The sequence below is a fragment of the Vidua chalybeata genome, chromosome 1 (assembly GCF_026979565.1).
Source record: "Vidua chalybeata isolate OUT-0048 chromosome 1, bVidCha1 merged haplotype, whole genome shotgun sequence".
Classification (NCBI taxonomy): domain Eukaryota; kingdom Metazoa; phylum Chordata; class Aves; order Passeriformes; family Viduidae; genus Vidua; species Vidua chalybeata.
Genome location: NC_071530.1, coordinates 7,991,724 through 8,010,959, shown reverse-complemented (window position 1 = coordinate 8,010,959; position 19,236 = coordinate 7,991,724). Strand labels below are relative to the sequence as shown.

Sequence of the window (19,236 nt, the reverse complement as noted above, 5' to 3'; positions counted from 1 at the left end):
CGTCACTGACTGCACTGTCTGTGTGCTTCAGCCAAGCAAAGAAAAATGTTTGAGCCAGAGGTTGCAAAGAATTTCCCTGCTGCAGAGCTGTGCACAGAAATAAATTAGCTCTGCTTGTCTGGACAAGGTCTCTGCTGCCCAAAAGAGCCCTTGGAGTTTTGATTTTTGCCCTGTTTATTTTGCTAGAGCTGGGTATGTCAGGAGGGTATGTATTCCTGGGGATTATTTCCTCTGCACCTCCAGATATTTCCGGACTATGCTGTCTGATCCTTGCAGGGCACAATCTGGAGTGGGCTTGAATTGATGCTGGCAGGGATGTGTTGCACCTTCCTCCAACATCAGCTTGTGTCACCTCTTCTAGCAGCCCAGGAGCAGCAGATTTCCTGGAGAAATCAGAGCTGGTTGCTCATCCCTCCAGCACAGTGCCCAGGCTCTGAGCTACAGGGCGCTGGTGCAAGAGCTCAGCAGCACAGATCCCTCCAGAAGGACCCTCCAGCCTGGGCTGGCAGCTGCACACCTGGAGTGATAGAGATCACAGACAGCTTCTCTTGCTTTTGGATGACATCTCTTCCAGTGATACCTAGCATCAAACCCACCAGCAGCTGTTTTTTTTGTAACACAGCAGCAGCACAAGAGGTGCTTTAGGATGGCTTGTAGGACCCAGAGGTAACACAGCCTGAGGTATCCCATCTCCAGATGCTGCTGTTCAAAACCCCAGCAGCCTCCAGTGCCACATGACAGTGACACAGCTGGCACTGCAAAGCTTCTCTTCCGAGCCAGGGCAGGTGAGAAAAACTTGGGGTTTGCTTGGGTTGTTTTGATTGTTTTAAACATAAAACTTCATCTTCCCAAACACAATTGTCAGAACAAGGCAGAGGTTCTGCAGAACAGCACAGCTCCTTGCTTGCTTCCCCAGGTGCTGGTCCTTCCAGCAGGCTGACTTTTTATTGTAGAAAGTTTCTGACAGAAAGAGGCAAGAAAACAGGGAAAAAAAAAAAAAAAAAAAAAAACCTTGAACAAGCTCTGAGTAACTCCTGAGAATGAAGAGCTGCAGACTGCAGATCCAGCACAGGTATCTGCTGCCTTTCAAGCCTCTCTTAGGTGGCAGAGAAGAAGGTGAGGTCTGGAAGGTGATGAAGCCAGTATAAAGCCTAGAGGAGGCTGTTTAAACAACAAAGGGCAGGAAAGAAGAAGAAAGTGATTACCCTGGGCCAGAAAATAGAAGATTGATGAGGGTGGTGCATAAGCAAGGTGATACTTATCAAAAGTGAACAGAAATTTTTTGAAAAACCTTTTTTTTTTTGACAAAAAATACTGATTAATCAAAACAAAAGATAATTCCTAAACCAACACATCCTTATACATTTCTGCAACATTAAAATAATGAGGAAAAACGTTTGGGAATTGAAATTTCTCATTTCATTTTTATAAGAAAGAGTGGTTTAGGTTTTTGAAGAGGTGAAGCATTGCACTGTCAGACAACCTGGACCACTTTTCAAAGGTCAGAATAAAACCAGTGCCTGTCAAGGTGGTAACAAGTGTTCCAGCTGACCCAAACTGTGTGCTTGGTGATTTTATCTGGCACAGGTTGCTCAGAGAAGCTGTGAATGCCCCATCCCTGGCAGTGTTCAAGGCCGAGGTGGATTGGGCTTGGAGCAACCTGGGCAAGTGGGTGTCTCTGCCCATGGCAGGGGACTTAGAACCAGATGGTCCTTAAGGTGCCACCCCAAACTTTTCTATGATTCTATGAAATCTCCAGTATTATGCAACTCAAAATACAGCCAGAACAGTCAGAAGACCTTCTGTCTTGGAGAACTCCATGGTCACATGTGAACAACTTACATTTCCCTAGGAGCATCTCAGTGAGCCTTTCTGTCACAGGCCCTTACTGGGTGTGATCTCGACTCACTTCTGAGTCCAGGTTAACTTATTTTAATTTTTTGGTCCCTACTCTAAGACACCTTGCAAAGGATGAACTCCCTGTGCATTCAGATGAGTAAGAGACACACAGCCTCCCCTTCCCAGCCCCAAACCATGGCAGGGGTACCCAAGGGACACTCACCTGGCTGTCAGAGGGAGCCCCATGCCAGCTACTGAGCTGGGAGAAAATGCTGTAGCTGTGTTTAATTTCTGCTGATTTGTAGCTGATGTTTTAATTCTTAGGAAACACAGCAAGTTTATGTAACCTCTGTTTATGTAACTTCTCTGATATTTAATAAAAGTATAATAGCAGTCAAGCTACTGAACACACAAACAAGACAATGAAATAGAGAGGGCTGAAGAATAGAATAGCTGAAGAATTCACTTAATAAAACTCAGTAAAGCTCTGACCTTTTATATGTTTTTGGGTAGTAGTGCATTATTTATAGGAATTATCATATGTCCTTTGAATTCTGTGTTTGAAAGTTAACTGGAACAGGCCAGAAGCATCATCACAATCTACTACAGACTCTCTTGTCACACAAACAGGCATGAGGCTTCATGGAATATGAAATTCATCTGTCCCCATTTGCAGCCCATGAAGGCACAACATTATCACTGTGCAATATGAGAATTTAAACACAGGGAGATGACTCCAAATTATGTATCGAGCAACTCCTGTGGTGTTTTCTTATCCAGAGAAATCATTGTTATCTATCTATAGGAGCCCTTCTTGGTCTTTTAGCTGAAAGAACCCACTGTCACTCACAGCTCTCACCTGTTTCCAAGACAGAACCCTCAAAAAGCTCTCATATATATGCTTTGTTCAATTAGTCCAGTGTGTAATGCTTTGTTTTCATGAATTTTGGAGCTACTCTGATGTGCAGTAAAGGCAATTGAGACCTAATTTCATTATTCATCTCAATATGTTCCTGCTGCATTCAGAGAACAGACTATGGGCCCTCCTGTGGCTAATTTAGCACCTGCAAATCCCCATGATTAAAGCCAAAGGCTGCACGAGCCACAGGATGGATCTGCAGGAATATGCACACGTCAAATCATCCCACTTGCTGGGAAGAATATTTCAGGTTTTTTTTTTTTTTTCCTTTATAAACTTTGTACACCTGTTCCTGACTCAAAAGGAGAACATCATGCTTTAGCTCTCCAAGATCAGGCTGTGTCTCATCTCACAACCTTTTATATATATATATATATATATAATCACATACATAAAATATGTATTTAATTCCTTTTCACAAAATTTGAATGCAGTTTCAGGGAAATCAGTGTACCTGGATGTATGTGGGCCATCAGATTGGAGCTGCTAACACTTACCTCCTCAGCTGCTACACTGAAGTTAAACACAGGTTATTCAAGCTAAAATAGTTAAGAAATTCCTAATGAAGCTTTCTTCAGCTAAGCCAACTGAAAATTGACCAAAAAGTCATTCTTCTGTTTCCACTGAAAATGCAGCATCTTCTTGAAGTCTAAAATAGACACTTAAGTGCAGCAAAATTGAAGACTTTTGGTCTCAATTGTGAGCTGCTATTAGAGTTGCTTAGCCTTAGCAGCTCATTCTTAGCTTGCACTCTTCAACATGCTTCAGCCTTTAGTAATCACTGCTGCACACAACCAAACCACAGCAGGAATTTGCATGCTTACCCTGCCCCCTCTGTATTTTGTTTCAATTATGAATTTCAGCATTTTGGAAGACAATGGCAGTAAGATTCTGTACTTTAAGCCACAAAACCACGACACACTTACTCTGCTTTCCTGCTACAATAGCAAGGCTGTTTTTCTTCAACTGTTACAACCCATGCCGAAGCTGATCTTGCCAAGTTCAGTTTAGGATTTTTTTTTTTAAACCACTGCATATGCATGACTGAATATCTGTTATGCAACCATAACAACTGTCCTTTTCAAGAAACATTCCTGCATAATGCAAGCACAGAGAATCCGAGGCAAACATGGTTTGATCTTAAAACTTTAATAGTAAAAAAAGTGTAAAACCAAACACACCGCTGAAAACTTATCAGTAAGAATGAGAATTTAAGTGTTCAAATTCAGAATAGTGCAAATTTTCTTCACTCCCCTCCCCACCTCTTCCAAACTTAAATCACTTTGGTTATGATACTCAGAAGTATTGGCAAAAAATGAACTTTTGACTTATGTTTTTGGCTGTATTATTTCTAACAGGTACAGATTTAGTTTCAATCTTTACAAATAAATCTGAGATACTTCTCCATCAAATATCCATAGAGATCACTGCCAGCTTTACTTACATGCAGTTTCACAACATTTTGAAATGGGTTTCAAGATGGTTACAAAGCTGTAATTCCAGCAAGGCAGCAGCTCCTTAAACATCTGAGCTGAACCCATCCTAATCTCTTCAAGCAGTTTTATAAAATTTGATTATTTAAGTTTTGAACATTTGAGGAAGGATCTTATATCAATGAAATTACTCTTGATTTAAACCAAAGCAAGGTTAGAATTGGGGTCTGCTCTGTAGTATAGACTTCGTGCTAAACTTTTGTTGCTAGCATTCCCTTAGAAGAGTGAAAACAGCCAGAACAGAGACCTGGCCTCAACTTCTGTTTTGATGGTTCAACCTTTAACTGAAGCCTCTAACTATAACTGAAGCCATGTAAAATTGGAAAAGAACACAACAAGAAAAAAAAAATTGCATAATACAAAAAGGCAAATCCATAAAAGTTTACAAGTACACCATAACCACAAAATTGGAGTATTTCTAAAAATTTGGGTTCAATGTAAGATACAACAAAACTAGCTTTACTAGTTAAATAAATTATTGCTCCATTTGACTCCATGCAGCATTGAAATGAACTCAGAACCCTTTTCTCTTTAATCTCTCATAAGAAATGATCGATATTGAAGAGAACTTGAGGCTCAGACTTACTGTACATTGCACTTCAACTTTTAAGACCTAATACTTGCTATTTAGGTCTCCTGTGGTCTAAGCTATCAAATGAATACGTTGTGCTCACCAGAACTATGTATTAAGAAACACCAAATGTTTAATGTAGTGACATAAGCACTTTTTGTTTTTAAGAAGGCAATCACAGATTGCAAGTTCTATAGGGCTGTGTAAAAACAAGTAGTGATCTCTTTCAGAAGCTGAACTGAGAAAACAAGCTGTTCTTCACATACAATTTAAATCACATTTGAGGCCCAATTCTTTTTCTTTTTCTAATCATTTCAGTCCAAACACGGATTCAAAGGACAGCTCTAGGAGGAAATGACAAATCAAAGAACTTGGGGGCACGTGTTTGATGGCTAAGCAATGACATGGTTTTTCAGTAACATCAGACATTTGAGATACTTAAGATGTCCTTTGGTGAGACACTGAAGCAGGTGTCTAATATTAAGCAGGCATAGTCACACACACACTGAGATTTCTTACTGAATTGTGGCCAGAGCTTGATTCTTGCAAATCTAACTGCAAGCCTCAGGAGTAATGAAATTTCCAGTTGGAATCTCTTGATAAAGGTTCACATTTGACCAAGATTGTCTCCTGTGCTCACTTCTCATACTGAAGTAATTTAGAAATTCCAAACTAAGGCTTCCAACCTCTCATCCCTCAAACCCTCTCCACCGTCAAAGACAGAAACTTAATGCAGCATTACAAGTAAGGGCATGATTCCTTCATAAAACTCCTAAAAGCATTAGTGCAATGCCTTTAATCTGTTTCGATCACTCTTATTTTTAAATAACCCTATTTTTTAAAGATTTGGATAAATACTATTCCTATTAAACCATACTTCATCATTGTTAAGCACCATCGATCTACTTCCTTTGGGCACTGATACAAGAGCTTGTAATTAAATTTCAGTTTCAAGGCTTTAAAACACGGCAGCTGATTCAATAACTTGCAGTGGAATCTAATACTTGGAAAACTGCCACTTAGCCTGAACAGTTGTATGCACTTGGTGTTAAACTCTTCCAGAGAACAGCCATATGCAAATGCTTATGTGGTAAATCAGGGTAAGATTTCAAGATAAGCAGTTAATTTCACTTGGCTATTCTAAGAGTGGGTAAATTTTTTTTCCCACAAGTCATTTGTGCAGTGAGCCCATAAAGAGATTATTTCTTCTAAATAATCTTCAGTTTTAAAAAGGAACACGTCTTCATAAAGTTGCTTTCACACTGGCACCAGGTGCTCTTCTTCAAAGGTTTAGTCATTGTGTGGTTTCTCTGGAATACCCTATGGACAAAAAGCATCAAACACAGGTTTTAATGCCATCTGATAAGTGAATACATTATGCAATATTTTCAATTATTAAATAGTAAAGTAACTCCAGTTAGGCTGACAGTGACCTAGAGAGCATGGCTTCTTTTAAAATCTTAATGAGGATGCACTTCCTAAATGTGGACAAAAAAAAAAATCACTATGGGTGTTTGTTGCCTCAATCAGTGCATCTGAAAAATCCATCTGCCAATTTCATTGCTTTTTCTAAGACTTTGTTATCTTTCCTCTCTATCTCAGTTTATTTCTTAGTAGAAGGTACTCAATGCCTCACTTAATGGATGTTCATTAATTCAGTTTTAACAGCCCTTTTTCAAACTGCCTTTAACCACAAGCTACTTTATTTTCCAGTCAAAGCCTGGTATCAGAGACTTACTCATTTCTTCCTAAGTCCCTTTTCTAGTATGGAACACAGTAATATGTCACTATGAGGTATTGAACCCATTTTTCTTTGAAACAAAGCTTGTAGCTTGTTCTCTTCTAAGGTCAAAATGCAAATATATTTTCAAGTACTGAATTAATTCTCAGTTCTCCAGCCTCTAGCATTAGTACACAATAGATATTTGTGAGGCCCAAGTTCTGAATACCACCCAAATTTGTCAGACGCTGAGAAAGATGGTTACAACTCAAAATGAAGTGTTGCCACCCACTTAACCCAGTTGATGAGCACTGACTGAGCAACTCTAGGTGTCAGAATGAGCAGAAAGAACTGATGGCAGCAGCAGCACCATCACCTCTTCTTTTGCTATAAAACCTACTAAAAATAAAACCTACTAAAAGAAAACACTGGACTTCATCCTCAAGCTGGTAGCAAAAAAATCCCAACAAGCCAAACAAAACCCCAAAGTCTCTGCTAACAGCAGGTTTGCTGAAAGGTCACACTGCACTTTGGTAGAACATGGGAGCTGCCTTGAAATCCAGTGACAGGAATGCAGCAAGGATCTCCCAGCTAACATTTATCAGCGTGGGAGGAGATGTCTCAAGGACACTTTCCATTTCACTTTTCATTTCTAACTGGAAAATCTGGACAGGGGCTGAGGACAAAGCAAAGCAACTTTACTCCATTGATTTCCACAGGTGCCACCTTCTATTCTGGACAAACCCAGAAGATATCTGTCACATGCAGCAAAGAGCTCAGGGGCTGCAGCACAATATATAGCCAGAGAAATAACTTTAATTCAAGTATGGGTTAAAACAATGCTACATTCCATCTTCCGGCCACAACCACGATGGCTGACAAAACAGACTGGGACTTTTGAATTACCTCTACAGAAGAAAGATGTGGTTGACTGAATTACAGACTCTGCTTCTTTGGATTTCTAGCACACAATGCTTCACAATGACTTGCAGAAGTGTTCCTATGAAAATGCTGTACTTCCCCAAGCTTTTCCTGACTAAGTAATGGCAATGTAAAACACATGAGAAGACACCTCTAAATAACCAGAATAAAAAGCTCTGCGTTGCCAACTTTTCCCCTTTATGAGGAAGATAACAAGATTGACAGGAAAGCTGCAGGCAGAATCCAGACTGATTTTAACTATACTCAAGTGAGATGCCAGGTGAAACAATAGCAAAAGAAAAATGTTCTTTGTGTCTAAATTCATTTTAGCTCTTTCTAGTTTAAGGCTGCCTTCCTTTGCTTTCTAACAGGAGCAGCAGAGCATCTGGAAAGCACTGTGTGAAATATAGAACTGTAGCATAAAACCAACTGTAATTTCATTCTGAGACTCTGCTGCAATACCAAAGCTTCAACAGAATTCAGTTAATGTATGGTTTTCACTTGATTTGAGTGGTAAATTTAAAAAGAGAAATTATACTTCCTCTTCCCCCCATACATGTAGTCCTAAATAAACCCAAATGCAGATTGAATGCATCAGTGAGATTTGAAAGGGAAGTAGTGAACTTGTGTTTTAAAAAACCTCAAATGCCCTTCCTTCGGTAAAAATTGAAGACACCTAAACCACAGCAGCCTTAGGAAAGTTAACTTGAAGATGTTTTCCAGGATACAGGACTTACATAGCAAGGAAGACAGAAGTTAAATCAGCACAATATTAATTATTATTATCCATCAGTGTCAGAACACCTTTCACAACCAAGCCTTAGATGTACAAACACACAGCCAGGTTTACTCTTCAGTGTGCTACAAGGAAATAATTCCTTAAGACCCTGGCAAACAAAACAGCAATTTATATTACCCCATGTGTGGAATGATACTTGAATCATGTGTTAAGTAACCAGCAAGAGAATATTTGATTTTGGAGCAGTGGAATTTGATGCTGTATAGGGACATTTCCCTATATATACTTTAGTGCATGAATAATTAGAGAAAGCCCAGCAGTGTCTCAGTTCTCCAGCTACCTGAAATGTTAATTATAAATACTGATGGAGCAGGAGCAATGTACTAATTCCAGTCTTATTTAGGCTGCCACTGGAAAAAGTTAAATACAAAAGATATTAAAACACTTACTAAGACAATACCCACTCTACTGGCAACACAGGTTGTCTGCTTACAGTTCAGCTCTTAGGAATACATCTATTCAACTCTGACAGTTCATGAGTCATACCCTTCAAGGCATAGTTTATTCTTGGACTAACAACAATGGAAGGCATTTGGATTGTTAAGGAAACTACTAATTATGCAGTAATTACCATAGCCAGCTGGCGTCCTATGTTTCCTACAGTCACACCTCCTGAGAAAAATATACATGGAAGCCAAGAACGAATGTAAAGGAAATCTGGGGATGTATACCTAGTAAAGAAAAGGAAATAAGTTAGAAAGTTAGTGACAAGTAACTTTCATCATCTTACAAACTCTTAACCAGATGCTACAGAATTCTCTCCCTGGGCTGAAACAAAAAAACCCAAAAAAACCAAAAACCACCACCAAAAAAAAAAAAAAAAAAAGCAACAGAGGATATGGAAACTGGGAGACCAAATTAAGTCTGTAAACTTCACAAGCTTCTAAACCCCCTTATCCTAGCCAGTAAAGTTTAGAAATTCACTCTGCTGAGAGCCAGTGGAAGCTCAGTTTTCTGAGGTGTTACCATTTCAACACACATCCCAGTCCCAATGCTCCCCACCTTCCACCCACAGTTCTCAGTCTGGGCATTTGGAACAACTGGACAACCTTAGCCAAACAAAACATCTTACAAGAATGGCCAAATATATTAACAACTAAATTCCAGTTCATGTGCACCCATGCTTTTAGTTGAGACAAGAGAGCTGAAATAGTATTTTAGAAGCTAACTTACTGATAAACACCATTATATACAAGAAACTGGGTTATCAGTGTTGCTACAAAGGCTATTGTTATTCCAAGTCCGAGACCACTTCTTGAACGATCAAATGTCCACCAAAGCCCCAGTGATAAGGCTGCCAGAGTCAGGGACAGCTGGACGTTGTTTGCAAAGTCTAGTTTCTGGAAAAAGATGTTAAGGACAGTCCTTTTTAAGCCTGCAGATATCCTATTACTGAAACTGAACCAGGGAGAACTCAAACTGAAAGTGAGCACAATTCTCTGTCTTTAAATACAATACATTAAGGATTTGGTTTTCAGACCTGCTAAGCAATCATAGCTCTTGTTAACTCTGACTGGAACATGACTGCAAAGTTAACATCAATTTTTGTCACACTGAGCATCTAGAGTATATGTTACATTCTGAAACGTTTAACTTTGATGAATTTTTGTCTCAAGTAACCTGGGTAATCCAGCTCACTTAGGTTTTCCGCTCAAGCCACCTTATCTTAACAAAAAGAACACTTATTTTGTGCTTCTCACTAGCACATCACTAGTTAGTTGTGTTACTTTTAGATATAGATTAAAACAGCTTACACTGTCATGCTTGCAGCTGTACAAGACACACCACGATGTCAACTCCCCTCCCCTCCCGTAACACTTCAAGTGAGCTGTGTTACACATCTCACAGTAGCCACTGCAGTGTCCAGCAGCTCTCACAGAACCTCTCTGCCAGGAGCACCACCCTTACCGTGGCAATCCTCCCCCAGACCCAAGTGGCAGAGACAGTTTGATGAGCACCGAGTAAGCACATGGAGCACACACTAGCTGAAGGATACAGCGCTGGCGTGGTTGATGCCCACGAAGACGGCGATGCAGCGCATGACGCTGGCCCACTCCCGCTTGAACTTGTGGGGCTCCCCGAGGTGGCTGTCAATGCAGGGGTACAGCAGGCCAACCACAGCTGCAAGAGAAGGAACACCACTTGTACCAGCTGCTAGGCAAGGATTACTCCAGCACCACTAAATATTAACTTGGCACGCAAGTGCTTGAGAAAGCAGCGAGGTGCTCATCACACTGCTGTAAGCCTGATGAAGAAAACACAATTATTACTCGTCTTGTCTTTAGAGAAGTGAAAACCCCACTCTAACAAGCAGTATTCTCTTTGAACCTTTAAATATATATTGCTTTGTTAAGGTATCTGACTTGAAGCTCCTTTTGTTTAAAGAGATTTGTCATTTGACATCCTGAGCAAACGCTTGTACCAATAAAAGCAAAGCACAATAAAAGCTTTGCGAGGAGTGGAATCTGTGTTCATTGCTCACGTGCAGGGCTGACAGCTTTATGAGCATGATTCATCAGCTGTGAATCAGGCTGTGAATTAAATATTTGCCTGGACTTAAAAGTTTATTAGCAGAGCTGCTTTCTTTCTTTCTGCTGGGCTGTAAGTCAGCCCAGGGCTCCTGTCCATGTCAGATGAATTTTGATACCAAACAGAAGCAGAGCTGAACTTAAACAAGCAGCTGCCATCAGTCTACTGGTATCAGGGAAAAATAACTACTCATACAGTTAACAAGACAAAGTTTTTATCTCCATAAAGCATTTTTCAGCCTTTATCAGTCTGAAAGCTGGTTGCAGAAGAAAAACATAGGCTAGTGCTAGCTCAGTTGCTGGCAAGAACACCAGAGTTTCATTCTTCTAGGGATTGCAACTCCCTGAGTTGTCACCAACTTCAGGGTTGCAATTTTACTAAGTGCAACTTCTGTGTTTATTTATTTCCTTTCCTGGTCTCTCTCTCTTTTTTTTTTTAATCCCTTAAACTCCTAAGAGTAATAAATTCTATGTTAAGAAGGCTAGAGAACATACTATTCCAAGACAGACGTGTTCTGAAACAGCTTCATAACTCTGATGCCAGCTACCAGGACTCTTGCCTTTATGATAACAGCTAAATTCCAAAGTTTAATCCAACTGTGACAGGACTATGAGAATTCTCATTGGAGAATATCCCAGGCCATCCTTTAATGAACCTTTAATGTTCATCCATTAATGAACACAGTTCATTATTCATTTGAGTTCATGGTTTATCTTTCATACCCCCTTCACTGTGTGATACAAGCAGACATCACATAACTGCATTAAACAAAAATATGCACAAGTTGTTTAAAGTATTATCAATGCAAATTAAAAACTATTACACTGGGTTTATTTCCTAAAATTTAACTCCTTTTTAATCCTCCAACCCTTCACCAAAACTTTGTTTTGTCTAGACAGGGACTGCAGGGGGGGTTATGAATTATAAAGCACGAAGTATGTGCCAGCTGCTGTGACAACCACACCATGGGCTGAGCCTTCTGTGGTACTTGCCCAGCAGTGGGCAAGGGACAGGCAGGTGACAGGCAGGGACGGCAGGCAGGGGCCAGGCAGGTGACAGGGACAGCAGACAGGGCATGGTTAGGTGACAGGAGCAGCAGGCAAGGTGCTGAGAGCAAGCAGGTGATGGGGTCAGCAGGCAAGGGGCAGACAGGTGACAGGGGACAGACAGGTGACAGGGGCAGTGGGCAAGGGGCACCGGGCAGGGGCCAGGCCGGTGACAGGGGTGGGGGCCGGGCCAGTGACAGGGCTCGGTGGGGGTCAGGCCGGTGACAGGGGCAGGGCCGGTGACAGGGGTGGGGGTCAGGCCGGTGACAGGGGTGGGGGTCAGGCCGGTGACGGTGGCCGGGCCGGTGACAGGGCTCGCTGGGGGTCAGGCCGGTGACAGGGGTGGGGGTCAGGCCGGTGACAGTGGCCGGGCCGGTGACGGTGGCCGGGCCGGTGAAGGGCTCGCTGGGAGTCAGGCCGGTGACAGGGGTGGGGGTCAGGCCGGTGACAGTGGCCGGGCCAGTGACAGGGCTCGGTGGGGGTCAGGCCGGTGACGGTGGCCGGGCCAGTGACAGGGCTCGGTGGGGGTCAGGCTGGTGACAGGGGCGGGGGTCAGGCCGGTGACAGTGGCCGGGCCGGTGAAGGGCTCGGTGGGGGTCAGGCCGGTGACAGAGCTCGGTGGGGGTCAGGCCGGTGGCAGTGGCCGGGCCGGTGAAGGGCTCGGTGGGGGTCAGGCCGGTGACAGGGCTCGGTGGGGGTCAGGCCGGTGACAGTGGCCGGGCCGGTGAAGGGCTCGGTGGGGGTCAGGCCGGTGACAGTGGCCGGGCCGGTGACGGTGGCCGGGCCGGTGACAGGGCTCGGTGGGGGTCAGGCCGGTGACAGTGGCCGGGCCGGTGACGGTGGCCGGGCCGGTGACAGGGCTCGGTGGGGGTCAGGCCGGTGACAGGGCTCGGTGGGGGTCAGGCCGGTGACAGTGGCCGGGCCGGTGACGGTGGCCGGGCCGGTGAAGGGCTCGGTGGGGGTCAGGCCGCTGACAGGGCCGCGCGCGCCGCCGCACGTGACTTCCTTGTTGTGGCCCAGCCCGTGGCCAGTCGCGGCCCCAGCCAATGGCGAGCGCCGCCCGCCACTCACCAGTTCGGCGGCAGCCAATGGGCGGCGGGGGGCGGGGCCGGCGCGCGGCCGCGGGGGGCGGGGGCAGCGGGGACGCCGCGGTCCCGCCGCGCCCCGAGCCCCGCGCCCGCGCTTCCAGCCGCGGGAAACCCGCCCGCGTCACCCGCGGACGGAGCGCACCGCAGGGCTCAAAACCGGCCCTGGGACACGCGGGACCGCGCGGGCAGCCCTGGCGCGGGGATAAAGCCGGGCGCGCATCCTCCCAGAAGCCCGAGCTCGCATCACTCGCTGTCGGATGGAAATGCGGGGCTCCCACGCGCACGGGTCACGCATTCAGCCCCACCGCCTCTCATCCTCCACGAGAGAATGAGGAAAAACCAAAAAATCACTCGTGGAGGTCAGCCACTCACCTGCTGCTGTGCCGCAGCACGGGGGCACCCACCAGGCGGAGGAGAAGAGAGTAGAAATCACTTCGTCAGGGAACAAAGTCACATTCCGCTGGATCTGCAGCAAGTTCAGCACCAGGGCCATGAAAGCACCCACGACGAAGAGCACCACGCTCCTCTGCACCAGGTGCTGACTCCAGTTCAAGGTGCTGCTGGTGCTGCTGGCGGTGCTACTGGCGCTGGAGGTGCTGGGGCTGCGAGATCCGCGACCCACCAGCGCCAGCGAGGGGCTCGACACGGAGGAGCTCAGCATCTCGCCCACCTTGGCGGCCAGCCCCGCCGCCGTGTCCCCCAGCTGGCTCCTGTGCCTTCCTCTGGCAGTGCAGGAACAGCTCCAGGTGCAGCTCTCTAACCTGGGCATTGGCTTCTCCGGAGTCCTGAAACACACGCACAGGCACACGCTAGTAAAGCCCCCAGCAACGGGTCAGGCGCTGACACACACCGCCGCATCCTCCAGCACCGACCGGGCACCGGGGGATGCGGGGGGAACCGACCCAGCCGAGCAACCCCGGGGCTGCGCCGCCTCGTCCCCACGGGAGGACACGGACCCCGGCCCGCGACCCCCGCGCTGCCCCTCTCCCGCGGGGACGGGGTTCGCTCCCTACCCGGGCCCGTCCAACCTCCGCGCCCCTGCCCGTCCGTCTGTCCCCGGGCATCCGGGCCGCCCGCTCACCTCGGGATGGAGAGGGGGGGCCGCGCCGGCCGCCGCTCCGCCGCCTCCGTGCCGGCTGCGCGCCGCCGGCCCGCGCCCCGGGTAAGGTTTATAAACCCCGAGCCGCGGATGTCACGTTACCCGCCGCCGACCTACCCGCGGCCGCAGGCAGCGCCGGGCCCGCCGCTCCGCTCCGCGCCGCCGCCCCGCCCGTGCCCTCCCCGCCGGGCGGGGCGAGCGCCGGGCGCGGGAGCCGCCGCGCCAGCCCCGGGCGGCCGCGGCCCCGGTCGGGTGAGGCGGCGCAGCCAATGGCGGGCGGGCGGCTGATATGACGTGCGGGACACACCACCCGCCTCCCGGGCCGGCCGCTCCGCCCGCAGCGCGGCGGCGGCGGCGGAAGGACCGTGCGGGGCCCTGGGGACGCGGCCGGCCGCGGGAGCGCGCCGGGGATGCGCGCCGCCCCCGGGAGGGAAGGGGAGGGCGGTGGAGGGATGGAGATGCTGGCGGTCGTGACGCTGTCACGGAATCATAGAATGGTCAGGGTTCGAAGAGACCTTTAAGATCATCGTGTCCAACTGTGAACCCAGTGCCGCCGCTGTAGCCCTTAAATCACTAAGCCAAGTCACCCAGCGCCAGCTCCAGACACCTCTTGAACACCTCCAGGGTGACTCCACCACCTCCCTGGGCAACCTATCCCAATGCCTGACTACCCTAAATGTGATTTTTTTTTTTTTCAGCTATCTAATCTGAATCTCCCCAGTCTCATTTTAAGGCTACGTGTCGGTGACCTTTTCAGCCAAACCCTCGTGTGCTTGCCCAGCCTGCTGCGTGTCCCTTTGGGAGATGGCAGTTAGTAATGGGGAAGGCTGAAGGCCTCTGCTGTGGCATCTCCTGAAGACGAAGGGATCAGTGATCTCTGTCATAATTCTAAAATGGTGTAAGGGGATCCTGCCAAGGCAATGACTCCGTAAGATGATGGTGCCAAAGCCAGACGCTGCGTCAGCAACCAGCCATGGGGTGACCGGAGGATCCGAGGCTCCTGACTGGTCCCTGACAGCCTGAGCAGCTGCTCTGCCAGCACTGGCGAAGCTCGGGTCACAGTCCTCCCATACTAAAATAACAAAAAAAACCAGTTAAATACAAGTTTACCCTCTGTACTTTACAAGGGCTTGGGAAGAGGCCTGTCAGGGATGGTTAAGTGGGAGCTGTACATTATGGTAGAGTTCAGCACCAAAAAATGAGTACACAGAGCAGGACTCGGCTCCCAGGCTTCCTTTCTGAGACGCCGGTTCTCCAGGACACATGGGAGGCTGGTGTATGCAGTAGGAATTGCTGGGCTTTGTGTTTTATTAGCTGACCTCACTAGACCAGCAGATCTTCTTTTCACATGAGGTGTGCCATTGTTACACTTGGGAGGAATATAGAACCCAAAGGCTTCCCAAGTGATGGCACTGAGGATTCAAGGATAGCTGTTAGCCATGCCCATGATGGGCACAACTGTGGTCCAGGATCAGTGGTCACTGGTGGTTCAGTGGTGCTTCCAGTTGTCTTTCATTGATGTGATAAACATAGCAAATAAAATACATGAAATCAGTTGAAGATACAGAAAGAGACAGGTCTTCTCTGCATATAATGAAGAGTAAAATTGACCTGGGATATGGCTGTCCCTTCTGATCTCTGCTCAGTTCTAGCTGGGATGGGAAGAGTTATCATAGCTGATCCTGCTGAGCAAAGTGCCTTTGGAAAATGTACTGGACAGATTGTTAGTGCCACTGCTGGAAGTGACAGATGAGCCCAGTATTTTTCTCTTAATGCCACCTGGGATCACCCCAGTAATGTCTGGCAGACTTTACTGCTGAACCAAGGTATATGTGTTCTCTGTACATGGAATTGTAAATACTCAGTTTCCGTTGCTATTTACTGTACTGAAAGAGCTTTTGGTTTTCATTTAATATGCTAAAATTGTTTAGATTCTTCTGTCAGATTTTTTTAAGTCACAATATATTTCTCTTCATTTGTTTTTGGATTTTTTTCTGACCCAGTTGGATCTGCACAAAAAGTTTCAGTCAACTATTTTGAGAGAAAACAGCCTTGATATATTGCCAGCTTTTTATGGGTTCCTCTGCAGAACATTTTATTTGTTTCAGGAAATCACATGCAGACCTACCACTTCCCTTCATGGCAACTGTGTACAAGCTTTGAATTGACACAGACAATTTATCTGCATCCCCAGACCACTAAGAAACACCTTCAGCAGCTCTAAATAAGGGCTAGAACTCATTCCCTGGGAAATAATCTTTTTTGGTGAATCACTCACTTTGAGATTTATCAACAGGACTGTGGATCTGAGATAAAATGATTCATCTTTGTAGGAAATCTCTTCCTAGACTTGGCTTATGGGAAACAAATATAATTCATCCTTGCTTGTGCTGCATCTCTACTTTATTTGAAAAAATATCTTTCTGTATCTGAATTCTCCCCCTGAATCTTGCCCGTATTATCAGTGTTTGGGCAGAGTTTACATTCCCTTGTGCTGCATCTGCTAGTCTTCCTTCCTGAAAGAACCTCTTAAGCAATTTTTTTTAATCCTGTGTTTTTCCTTTCCTCGTGAGTATGCCTCTTTTGCTATTTCCTGCAGAATATTTTATGTTAATATTTTCTATGTAATTTTTTTCATATTCGTGATATCGTGTGGTGGTGCCCTCCTTTCTTCCTGGTTTCTTTTCAGACAACAGAGACCAACTTCTGAGAGGGTAAATCTTGCTGCAGCTTTGCTAAAACCAGCTGAATCAGTGCAAATCTAAACTAGTCAATAACCTGTCCCTGAGCATATTTTCCCCAAAGTTACCCACTTAGAATAAAGGTTAAATGCCCCTTTTGTTCGTGTTGCTTTACAGTCCTGTTGCTTTACATTTCTTTTTGGAATCCTAAGAAAGGTTAGGCCTCAGCATGCTTTGATTAATGCCTGAAATTTTATGCTTAACAGTTATTTCTGGAAAGAAGCGCTCACATGTCTTTGTAAGATTAATGACATCGTTATTTTTATCTCATCCCTTAGCAAAGGCAGCAGAATCTCTAAGTACTCAGCCTTGCTACTCATTACATAAATAAATAATTTCACCTGTTCTTTCACACTTTCTGTTTAAACTCTGTGATGTTCTGGAATCTGACAATTTGCTTGCCTCACGAGGACTGTCTCATGGGCCTCTTATGTGGGAAGTTTAGGATACTTGGACAATTTATTTTTCTCCCTACTTAAACAAGATCAAAACATGAGCTGTCTGCTGCTCGAAAGGCAGTGGTGGAGAACCACAGAGCAAGGCCTGATTTATGTGTAAAACTACTCTCCCTCTGCTTCACTGGAGATTTTTTTTGACTTTATTCACCTTCAAGACTTTCTCCTATTGATACAGAGAATAGAAACCTTCCCAGTCATATGCTCAGCCTTAATCTCCTGTGTCTCTATAAAAGGATTTAGTGACATTCATTGTCTGATTCCCCATGCCAAGCCTATGTACAAGAGTTCAAAAAATCTTTTGACTTCAGCAGCAGTCTGTCAAACTGAGTTCTTTGCTTTATCAGTGGTCTCCAGTGTAGTTGTGTGAATTCTCAGGAGCCTGCAGCAAAGCCTGCAGATCACAGAATCACAGAATGGCGTGGGTTGGAAGGGACCTTAAAGATCATCTTGCTCCAACCCCCTGCCATGGGCAGGGCCACCTTCCACTAGACCATGTTGTTCAGAGCTCCATCCAACCTGTCCTTGAACACTTCCAGGCACAAATTCCCTTGACAGCCTGTGCCAGGGTCTCACCACACTCACAACAAAGAATTTCTTCCTGCTACCTAATTTAAACCTACTCTCAAGGTGAAGCCATTCCCCCTTGTCCTGTCACTACAGGCTTTTGTAAAAAGTCCCTCTCAATTTTTCTCATGGGCTCTCTTCAGGTACTGGAAGGTCACAATTAGGTCACCTTGAAGGCTTCTCTTTTGCAGGCTGAGCAATCCCAATTCTCTGAGCCTTTCCTTGTAAGAGAGGTGCTCCATCCCTCTGATCATCTTGGTGGCCTCCACCAGAGTTGCTCCAACAGATCCATGTCCTTCCTGTGTGGAAGACCCCAGATCTGGATGCAGCACTCCAGGTGGGGTCTCAGCAGAACAGAGAGACAGAATCCCCTCCCTCTCCCTGCTGCCCTCAGTGCTTTGGATGCAGCCCAGGACATGGGTGTGAGTGCACATGGCCAGGTCATGTCCAGCTTCCCATCCACCAGCACCCCCAAATCCCTCCTGATCTGTTCATCCTCCGGCCTGGATTGTCACCGCCGTGGTCCCAACCCAGATGCAGCACCATGCACTTGGCTTTGTTAGACCACAGGAGATTCCTGTGGGCCACTTCTCAAGTTCATCCAGGTCCTTCAGGTGTGGCCACTGCACCACTCAGCTTGGTGTCATCTGTAAACCTGCTGAGGCTGCCTCCAATCCCTTAATGAAGACATTAAATAACAGTGGTCCCAGTGAGGACCCTGGAGGACAGCACTTGTCACTGATGTCCTGGTTCCTTCTCAGAGGTCAGAACACCTGAGAGGTAAATGGTGTATGCTGAGTTCTGTAGGGTGGTTCGGTGAGATTGCCCAAGCCCCAGTGCAGGAGCTCGTTCAAAGCTGAAAGGAGAAGGACAGGGAGTGATTACAGGGCACAAGAAGCAGGATGCAGAACATACAAGCTCTGAACAAGGCAAACTCCAGCCAGAGCACTTCAGGCATGTAAAACAAAGGGGAAAAACAAAGTGTGTTGGTGGTTAGTGTATAATAACGTGAGTCATCCACAGTGAGCAGAGCTTAAAAACTTGGCTGCTTTTATATAATCTGAGGGTGAAGAACAATAGTTGGAGTTTGAACATGGAAATTAAACCTTAAGGTATCTGAACAAAGCCTTATCTTTGTGTAGTTAATAATATTGTAGTGGGCATATGACAAATGTTAATTGAATGTTTTTTGTTTAGTTGCTGATGTTTCTCTAGCTGCTTTTTTTTTTTTACCAGAACAAAACAGAAAGAACAATTCTATGCAGGCTGCAGTCTTCAAATGTCTATAAATCCATGTAACAACTATCATATAATTAGCCAACCAACATCCCACATGCAGCTGTGGGCACTGACTCCCTGTCAATGAACCTCTGTCCTGACACAAAGGCAGTGCCTTTGCCTTGCTTTTGACTTCGTTCATCATCACAGTTCTGCATATTTATGTAGCAG

General features: G+C 45.9%; 1 protein-coding gene across 2 annotated transcripts; it reads right to left on the bottom strand.

Annotated features, from left to right (window-relative positions):
- Window positions 1–3,888: 3,888 nt before the first annotated feature.
- On the bottom strand, window positions 3,889–14,099 carry INSIG1 (insulin induced gene 1). Of its 2 annotated transcripts, XM_053958478.1 has the most exons (6): window positions 14,007–14,099; window positions 13,298–13,710; window positions 10,259–10,383; window positions 9,436–9,602; window positions 8,834–8,933; window positions 3,889–6,142 (listed from the first exon to the last, which is right to left on the bottom strand). In XM_053958478.1, exons 2-6 carry the CDS (start codon window positions 13,692–13,694, stop codon window positions 6,113–6,115), a joined length of 819 nt encoding a protein of 272 aa, XP_053814453.1. In that variant the 5' UTR covers window positions 13,695–13,710; window positions 14,007–14,099; the 3' UTR covers window positions 3,889–6,112. The 2 variants fall into 2 exon arrangements, with proteins under 2 accessions (XP_053814453.1, XP_053814461.1); XM_053958486.1 differs by lacking the exons at window positions 13,298–13,710; window positions 14,007–14,099 and adding an exon at window positions 11,286–12,652.
- Window positions 14,100–19,236: the final 5,137 nt, after the last annotated feature.

Bases quoted from the DNA above. Each gene is read 5' to 3' on its own strand.
- INSIG1 (XM_053958478.1), bottom strand. From the start codon at position 13,694: ATGCCCAGGTTAGAGAGCTGCACCTGGAGCTGTTCCTGCACTGCCAGA. The intron at 10,384-13,297 runs GTGAGTGGCTGA...CTTCTCTTGCAG, and splicing joins GTGCTGCGGCACAGCAGCAG to CTGTGGTTGGCCTGCTGTAC. The intron at 6,143-8,833 runs GTAATTACTGCA...TTTTGTCCATAG, and splicing joins TAGGACGCCAGCTGGCTATG to GGTATTCCAGAGAAACCACA.